At 38.0% G+C, this 10,137-nt stretch overlaps 1 protein-coding gene across 1 annotated transcript; it reads left to right on the top strand.

Annotated features, from left to right (window-relative positions):
• On the top strand, window positions 1-10,137 carry LYAR (Ly1 antibody reactive; the record flags this gene model as incomplete). The annotated part of the gene is made up of 8 exons (XM_081999738.1): window positions 1-374; window positions 1,296-1,410; window positions 3,426-3,533; window positions 6,056-6,139; window positions 7,957-8,293; window positions 8,571-8,675; window positions 9,601-9,686; window positions 10,003-10,137. The coding sequence occupies exons 1-8, from the start codon at window positions 253-255 to the stop codon at window positions 10,135-10,137; spliced, it is 1,092 nt and encodes a 363-aa protein (XP_081855864.1). The 5' UTR covers window positions 1-252.

Raw genomic sequence — 10,137 nt, 5'->3', positions numbered from 1 at the left:
GGTTCCAGGGTTGACTGGGCTCAAGGTTTCAGGCAAAATGAGTTTTTCCTTCTGAATTTTGCATATGCGAAAATCAAACCGCTTGGACTTTCCGTTGGTCGATGCGCAGTTAGTTGCATTTGTTTTCGGCCATCCAAGTGCTTCTTTCGAGCTGTAAATGTAAGATCTCCTCCTTGGTTTTCTAGGGCTGTGCTCGTGTGGGGAGAAAAAAATTTGTACCCGTTTCATAGGAGCTACCGACCGCTCACCAACATGGTAGTTTTCACATGCAATGCGTGTGGAGAATCGGTGAAGAAAGCGCAAGTTGAAAAACATGTGAACATCTGCAGAAACTGTCAGTGCCTTTCTTGCATGGATTGTGGCAAGGATTTCTGGTAGGTAAAGGATGGGAAATAGCCTTGCTCGTTCTGCACCGATTGTCACAAATGCAAGGTTTTCCTATGGTGTGTTAGATTTGGCAATTTCTGCGCAATTCATGCATGTATTTGAAAATTGTATGTGTTTTTATATAATTGCAAGCTTAATCATCCAAGTTTGAACTGCAAGGACAACTAAACCACGCAGTAAACAGAGTTGCAGTTTCTTCTTTTACAGTTATAAGTGACAGTGCTTTCAGCTTCTGGTCATCAACAACTGCTACTTGTTCTGGTACTGCAGAGAGATTGACAACGACATAAAAAATTCTGAATTTGATTGTCACTTCTTAGAACTCAGAAGAAAGCAGTACTACTGTCTACTTTCAAAATACAAATATGTGAATTTGTATAAGAAAATAAGATTGTCCTCAAATAATTATTATATTTCTCAGTACTTCACTGACAAAAGATTAAGATCTATGTTATTCATTCTTTTTTGGGGCACTTACTCAGAACTACACTACCACATTAGTATATCTATATTTAGCAGTCAGGTTTTTGCAAGCATTTTTCACCTGCTTTTCTGATTTTAAACATGTCAATATGAGTAGTAAAACACAGATATGCAATAATAACTGCATCTGTTACATGTATAAATGTGCATAAGTTACAGATTCATTAATAAAAGCAGCAATATACTGAAGACAGATCTGATTTTGGAAATCAGAAATTTTCAGTGAAGGCTTGTAGCATGACAGAAATGTCAGCAGTCTTATAAGCATGTACTTTAAGCATGTCAAACTTTACTCATAGAAGCAGTGGCAGTGTTAACGTTTAAATGGTAGATGCTATCATCTATTGCTTCAGTTTGTTGATTACTTAAGTTTTGAAGGACTAAAACACTTTAGTGAACTACAGTTAAAAATCTGCTGTGTTCAGGGGTGGCGATTATAAGGAACATGTGAGGTGTGTAAGTGAAGACCAGAAATATGGTGGAAAAGATTTTGAAGCCAGAACTAACAAAGGAGGTGCTAAACAACAAGAGTGGATTCAGGTAAGGTTTGTACTATACAGATATGGTAAATAACTATATTTTATACTAGTTAAAGACACAAGAGGGGCTATACTGGATCAATCCAGAGATCTCTTTTTTCCAATATCTACAGCTTGCTTTTGGCAATTCCTTGGTAGGTCTATTACTTAACCTGGTAAGAAAACACACCTTTTTTTTGTTTTGAGTCTTTCTCCTTCTAGTTTGATTTGATATTCCCTAGCTCTTGCATACAAAAAGGTATTGATCATTGTCTACCCTCTTCATGCCGCATACGGTTGTGTAGACCTCTGTCAGGCATCCCTCCCCATCTCATCTCTGTTCCAGGCTGAAAAGTCCTATCCTGTGTAGTTGTTCTTCATACGTAAATTATATCTTTGGTCCTCTGAAGTCTTCCCAGTTCTGTGTATGTTTGTGAATGTATCCTTGTGAAACGAGATTACAAGAACTACATACACTGTTCAAGGTATGGATGAACCATAGATTTACTTCGTGTCATAATGATGTTTTCTGTGTCCTCTATTCCTTTCTTACTGATTTTTGTCAGTTGGTCTACTTTTTTTTGGACTGTTACTGATCACTGTCTTGGTATTTTGATGGAATTGGTTGTTGTAATCCCAACATCTTGTGTCTGAGCTCCAGTGGTCAACTTCAAGCCTGACATTTTAGATGTGAAGTTAGGATTGCTTTTCCTGTGCATGCTGCTTTACATGAATTCGTGTTGAGTTTAATTCACCTTTTTATTACCTAGTCACTCATTCTCTTAAGATCTTCCTGGAATTTTTCACAGTCCTCCTCATCCTGAATAGCTTCATATCATCAGGAAAATTTTCTTGCCCTTTTCTCAGATATTTTGTAAATATGTTGAACAGCAGAGGGTGCAGGATGGATTACAGGAAATGTCTCCTACCCTTTCTGTCCTACCCTTCAGGTAGTTGTTTATCCTATGCAAGAACCTACCTTCTTATGGCTGTTAGTTTCCTTTAAATGTTTTGGGAAGAAACTCTTTAAAAACACGTTTTTAAAATGCCATTAGATATAATTAGCTAGATTACCTTTATCTACGGATTTCTGGATTTCTATCTCGTATAGAACACAATCTAACAAAGTACAAAGCTATGTGCATACTCAAGGCATATGAAGAACACCGTTGAAGTGAACAGATTGATGCCATTGTTGAGATTAAACGTTGTTTGAGTACATTGTTCAAAGGCCGTATGATGTGAATGCTATTGCTTAGGAAAATCATAAGCCTTCCTCAGTAGTAAGTACTTTCTACACAGAAAGGTGAGGGATTATTACAGAGCGTCCTTTCTGGAGTCTTAACATATCCGCAAAACCTTTCAGTAAACAGATTTTCGGAAGTACAGGGTCTCCAGTGTCCAATGGCTGCATCTTTAAATAATAGGAAGCGGAGAGCCTTTTTGCCGCCCAAGCAGCAGTGCTGTTCAAGTAACTGCCACAAGGCCCTGGCCTAACCTCCTCTGGTCTCTTGTGCTGGCATCTGTAGCATAGGAATGTGCCTGAGCTGTCTTATGGGGATTAATGGTTGTTGAAGCTGGCACTGCTGCCAAAAGAAATGCATATCAAACTGCAGCCTCTAAGTTAGACTGATTTTTCACAATTAACTCCAGAACTTTGCAAAAACAAATCTGCTGACAGTTGGTTTTGTTAATGCAGGTCTTTTTCACGCTACAAGAATCACCTGTGGGATACAGTTACTTTACTTTTAAAAGTTCCTATTACAGGTTGTAACTTGTCCATCAGAAAGCATTGGTGAGCAGTTCTGCTTGCCTCTGCTTCCTATATAGGTATAAATATTTATTTAGATAACTTTGATGCATCTTATGATTTATGATACCAAAGGTTAGTGTATTGAACAGTTCTTTCGAGCAGGCCATACAGTCTGTGGGTACTGGGGTGATTTTTGTCCAATGTGTTTCTGACTTGCATACCTTGCATGTATCTTTTGATCATTACACTTCTTTGCTGTTTTCATTCTGTTTTTCTTAATTCAGAAAATTCATGAAGTAATGAAGAAGCCAAACATAAGCCCTAAAGTGCGGAACATTCTAGAGCAAATGCGTGTCTTTGATAATATTCCAAGAAAAAAAGTAAAGTTTCAGGTATGTTTTAATCGAGATTTGTAGTAATCCGTGCAGCAAGCCTAAAAATAGACTTTCTTATCAAGTGCCGCTCTCTTTTAACAAAGGTGGGACAAATTGCCCATTCGGGCATTGGTAAATAGATGGTGTAATGCCTGAGTTTCAGATAGGCAATGTTTATAAAACACATCTTGCTTAAAAGGACTCTGTGTGCCATTTTAATTAAGTATTAAGACAGACTCATCAGTCAAGCTTAATCTCCATGTGTAGGCTTGTTTATTTTTTAATACTTTTCTTTTTTAATATTTGCAATTTTTATTGAGTGTCCATATTCTTTTAAAGGATTCTTATTCCTGTGGCCTTGTTTTTTGCTGGTAGACGTAAGATACTGTTTTGAGTGTTTTCCTGTTACTCATTATTCTGACAGAATCTCCCACACTGGATGCTTTACTATACTTTGCATTACAGACAAAGCAAATTCCAAATGTTTTATGTAGTATCAGTAAAGGATTACTGACAAGTTGGCCTTCCCCAGCCTGTTCTGTGCCTCAGATTGTGAGGCTTGAGAGAAGATCATGATTATTTCCACAGCCATCAAATAGAACCTAACAGAGCTGTGGTGAAATTGCTGCTAGTGAGCTGAAGGTTAGAATACTTTTGTACAAAATTAATGTTCTAAGCAGGGAGAGTGATATTGTCAAGAAGCCTCTTTCTTCTTGGTAAGATATGTTGCAATGGAAGATCAAAAGTTTTTGCAGTTCGTTGTTGCAATTTACTAATGTAGCTTTCCTGGGATTTTCATTGCAATGCAAAAATCTTTACATTAGGTTTTACCTAGAATTCCACTATGGTGGATTGACCCTGGCTAGATGCCAGATTCCCACCAAAGCTGCTCTATCACTCCCCTCCTCAGCTGAACAGGGGAGAGAAAATACAACGAAAGGCTTGTGGGTTGAGATAAGGACAGGGAGAGATCACTCACCAATTACACGGGCAAAACAGATGCAACTTGTGGAAATCAATTTATTGCCAATCAAAATCAAAGTAGTATAATGAGAAGTAAAAACCCAAATCTTAAAACACCTTTCCTCTACGCCTCCCTTCTTCCCCAGCTCAACTTCACTCCTGAGTTTCTACCTCCTACACCCGAGCAGCGCAGGGGGATGGGGAATGGGGGTTGTGGTCAGTTCGTCACACGTTGTCTCTGCTGCTCCTTCCTCCTCAGGGGGAGGACTCCTCACACTCTTCCCCTGCTCCAGCGTGGGGTCCCTCCCACAAGAGACCATCCGCCACGAACTTCTCCAATGTGAATCCTTCCCACAGGCTGCAGTTCTGCATGAGCTGTTCCAGCCTGGATCCCTTCCATGGGGTGCCGTCCTTCAGGAACGGACTGCTCCAGCATGGGTCCCCCACAGGGCCATAAGTCCTGACAGCAAACCTGCTCCAGCCTGGGCTGCTCGCTCTCTGCACACCTCCACGGGTCCTCCCAGGAGCCTGCTCCAGCATGAGCTTCCCATGGGGTCAGAGCCTCCTTCGGGCATCCCCCTGCTCCAGTATGGGGTCCTCCATGGGCTGCAGGTGGAGATCTGCTCCACCATGGAGCTCCATGGGCTGCAGGGGGACAGCCTGCCTCACCATGGTCTTCACCACGGGCTGCAGGGGAATCTGTGCTCCGGTGCCTCCTTCTGCTCTGATCTGGGTGTCTGCAGAGTTGTTTCTCTCACGTATTCTCACTCCTCTTGCCGCCCACAATTGTTGTGTGCAGGTTTTTTTTCCCTCTTCTTAACTCTGTTACCCCAGAGGTACTACCACCATCGCTGATGGGCTTGGCCTTGGCCCGCGGTGGGTTCATCCTGGAGCCAGCTGGCACTGGCTCTGTTGGACACAGGGGAAGCTTTTACCAACTTCTCACAGAAGCCCCCCCTGTAGACCCTCTGGCTACCAAAATCTTGCCACGCAAACCCAGTACAATTCCTGAAAGTTGATTTGTTGCTGATAGCATGAGTGTATTATAAGTAGAAATTTACTGCTTTGTTTTCCTTTTAAGCAGCAACTCCTGCAATAGCCCCAACAACTTTCAAATGTTTGCATTGGGATATTTGCTTAAATTTTACTTTTCTGTAATAAACTAAGGTAGCCATTTAGGAGCATGACCATCTGTCCAGTACACAAATAAATAAATAAGATCAGATCCTTAATGTTTTAACTTACAGGAACAATCAAAAGGTTTGGTAGAACATTAACATAACCAGCTGTATTCAAAAACGTGAGGATGATCTTTTCTATATATTTACGTCTTCTGGATTACCAGTGGTGAGGCAATTGAGAGGCGTGGTATAGCCTTGTAACAGTACACAGGCATTATGCAGAACAATTTAGCTTGGAGGCTTAAGAGGTTCATAGAGAGTAAATGTCTAACTAGATGTTAATCAGAAAAAGTGATTAGATTCTTAAATGAAAAATTTAAAAAATAACCAAATATATGGTAATCAAAAAAACCATAGGTGCACCTTTTCATTTATTGTTGGTTTTTTCCTGCACAGAATTGGATGAAGAACAGTTTGAGAATTAGTGACAGCACTTTGCAAGACCAGGTGTGGGATATTTTCTTTGAAGCAACCAGAAATGTAAGTTAAGTTAGAGGTACAACAGGAATGCAGTCAAAAGTGCTGGAAGGAAAACCTTTTGTAGATGTTAGCAGAAATATTGTGTCTCATTGTTACAACGGACTATGTTATAATGTAATATTCCTAGACTAAATTGCTAATTTGTGGAACATACTGTTGCTGAAGTAGTTGTGCATACGGGGCAGGCTGCGATTAAAAACTTGGGACACGGTGAAACATTGTACTAATCAGAAGGCTAATTTGACTTTATTCTATGCTACTAGTATATAAAAAAAGGGAAAACCACTACTTTTATCTTTGGTTCCAATCTTTTACCACACACTTAAGAAGGAATTAAAAAAACCCCTCTTTTCAGAACTTTATTGTTCTCTCAGATTAATGTGTATTTGAGTGGGAAATTAACAGCACCGAGGATTTTATTAGTGAGAGAGATGAGATCTTCCAGTTTGTACTGTGAAGTCCTCTCAGTGACCTTTTTTCTCATGCCTAATTCTTTGCTATTTCAGTACTAGCTTAGCATGTTTTGGTAGGCTGTTGTTTTGATTGATTGTTTACACCTATTCCTGCTACTAGAAAGCTGTTACAGAAACTTATTTCTCTGTTGATGTAAAGATTGCTGTCTTCCCGCTCCAAGCTTCTTTTGAGGAAGTGCAGGCATAGCTTTGATATTAATCCCTTGTTGATCATGCTTCATGTTCCTGATTTGATGACTCCAGTTAAATCTATTTGTAGTTTTTCTGAAGAATCCAAATGTAAGAGCCAAGAAGGAAGGAAATACTATTTTTTCAAGGATTTGAATGTAACATAAACTCTGGGTAATGAATTTGAAGTACATTGTCTTGCTGGAACATTAATTCTGAGTCAATACAACTTCACCAAAGCCATAAGCAGTTCCTTCATGATTTAAACTGATTTAAAAAAAAAAAATCTTAAATCTGAACAATTATTTTATTTAAAAACAAGAAAACAATTTACATTTTCCATAGGATAAAGCATTGAAGTAAAATATATAACACAACTTTCTTGCTCAGATCATTTCGGTACACCTTTAAGAGTTCTCAGAAACATCTCAAGATACTCTTTGTAATAGATGTTTTGAAGTGTATGTACTCAAAGGAAGTTCTTAAGTGGAATTTGAATTGAAATTACTCTTTACAAAAACATCTTGCTATTAAGTTGCTTATATAAACATGTATTCTCTAAGTAACCACATTAACATTTCAGTCATTTCACTTGTAATTATTAAAATTAAAGTTTAATTTAAAATTAAAATGTTCACTAATATATTAGGAACATGAAAATAAACCCAAATATGCTAAGGTGAGAAAAGTACAATTAGACCAACCAGCACTGGCTTTGTTGACATCATGCAATAATAGTTTGTTGTCTGAGACGTATCTCAAGACAGGGAACTGGATGACAAAGCTAAGATACTCAAGGACCGTCTATTTCTGAATAGGTTACACATCTTGCTGTAATACACTGTGTAAATCAAAGAGTTGTCTGTCCCTTAACATATTTGCTAAATGTAATCAACTTAAAAAAATACATAGACAATTATTTCAAATAGAAATTACATATATTGTAAGATAACATTTCTTCTGTGATCTAAAGGCAATTAGCATTTAGGCTGTTAATTGAAAAGAAAAATCAGCCACACTTAGTGTTGCTTCTCAGGTAACTGGTGTCACCACATGTGAGCAATTTAATTGAATTCAGGATATTAGTGTTTTTAATGAATGATGTAGTAGAGAAAAGTTGCAATGTCAAAAAAGGCATGTACAAATTGTAATAAATAATCTCTCTTTCAACAAAAGACTTCAAGTGAGAAAGAACAAGACAAACCACAACAGAAGGAAGAGGGGCAGTCTGCAGAAACTGGGGAAAAAACAATGGCAGAAGAAAATGGAATTACGGATGATAAAAATAAGAGGAAAAAGAATAAGAGGGAACGAAAAGAAGACAGACAAAAGAACAAAAAGAAGGAGAAAAAAGACTTGAAATTAGAAAACCAGTCAGAAATAAAAAAGAGTAAAAAGTCAAAAAAGGAAAAGGAGAGCTTGGAGAATGAATTTGAAATAAATGCAAATGGCCATCCAAATGAAGTAAAAGAGGAAATAAATGTAAAGAAACGCAAACATAAGCATGCAGAAGGTATCTATCCTACACCTTATATTCTTGGTTGTTTTCAAGATGCTTTTTCTCAATGCCTTAAAACTCAATAATCTACTTTAGTAGAATTTTTTAAGTATTAAGTTATATATACAAATTAGATTATTTTTTAACACTGTGGTTGCACAGTCCTTTTACAAAATCTGAAATTCTTAGCAAATATAAACTTGTGTTACAAGAACAGAAGCTTTAAGTCACATCAGAACTTTTCTTCTAGTTTTATAATCTTTTGTGTATGTTTATCCAATTCCATTTCTAGAGGAACCTCATATCACAACAAAGAAAATTAAAACTGAAAACACTTCAAAAGACATGGAAACAGAAAACACCAACGGCAACGAAGACAATGTGGGAACAGATAAAGGTATTCTTAAACGGGGAGTTTAGATAGTTAACAAAACTATTCTGCAAAAGACCTAGTGCAGAATATAAAATGGTGCTTTTGCAGCAAGCCATGAATTAAATTGTGCCTTAGTATACATATACATACGTATATTCAGTATACAGCTCTGTTCCAGAGTAAGTAGCCTGTGCTACACTTAACACCTGATGCTGCGTGACTTCTCCCATTTGTTGTTTCTGCTGTGCTGGCAACCTTTGGCTACACTTGCATTCACTGGGCAGTGGGGGATTTGGCATGTTTGTTTCACCACATCAGGTCTCTTCCCTGCTGCCATGCATGCTAGCCAACGTAGTGAAAAAGGGTAACTGCTCTCTTATATCTCTTTCTATCTCTTATATCCCCATTTTTGCTCAGTGAATCATAAATTGGATTTCAGTTGTGTTTGACCTTAGTTTATGCTTAGATAAACCTACTTATGCCTATCATCTGACACACTATTACTGTTGTGAAATGTCTGTACTTGAACATACAGATTATTTATTTGGAAACTACCGATAAATGACCTCTGAAGTGGGTGCTGTGTGAAATTCACTACTTGCGCTCTGAGAGTGAGGGAACAGGATCTTGCCAACCATTCCTGCACCACGTAAGAGTTGCTGCTTCGTAGCTGAAGCACACAAGTTAAGTAAAAGCAATCCTGACCCTAGCTGTGCAAGTAGTATGTGGGTTCTTCATGTCTATCCTATCATAATCTTAAGAAACAGCCTACCTGATTTTATGCTTAGGACACCCTGGTGTTGTTGTAGGGTCAGTAAGATAACAATGAACTGTTGCGGTAGGCGAACCAGTTCCAAAGCTAGGAGACTGAAAGATGGTTCCTACTAGAGAAGATGACCTGGAAATACCTAATTTTACTGATGATGTTGTACACGTGATTATTTTCTAGGTAAATTCAACTGGAAGGGAACCATCAAAGCTGTTCTGAAACAGGCTCCAGACAATGAAATTTCAATTAAAAAACTGAGAAAAAAGGTACTGTACAACATGTTGTTTTTAATCTCTTTTGGTCTTGTGAATTTCCTTCTGTAATGCTTAAGTTCATAAAATCCTGCCCCACATAAGCAAAAAAGTTTGACACTATTTAACAGAACATCAGTTGATAGAATGTCAACCGAAGGACATGTTCTTTATTGCTTACTGGACTACAGAAGAAATTCAGTGCTAATTCTGCAAAGGAATAATAGCGTAATGGATTCCATGCTACTTTTAATACAGTAACATGAATGTATTATTGCTTAAACTGGAATCATCTTTACTAACTCAAAACTATTTCTCTGTCTTTGTGCAGGTTATAGCTCAGTATTATGCAGTAGCTGGTGAACATCACAAATCAGAAGAGGATATTCTAGTCATATTTAATAGGAAAGTGAATAACAATCCCAAATTTAAAGTTCTGAAGGACAAAGTTAAACTCCTGAAATAA

This window comes from Phaethon aethereus, assembly GCF_964289735.1.
Source record: "Phaethon aethereus genome assembly, chromosome: 4".
In the NCBI taxonomy this organism is placed as follows: Eukaryota; Metazoa; Chordata; class Aves; order Phaethontiformes; family Phaethontidae; genus Phaethon; species Phaethon aethereus.
This window is presented reverse-complemented; position numbering and strand designations above follow the sequence as displayed.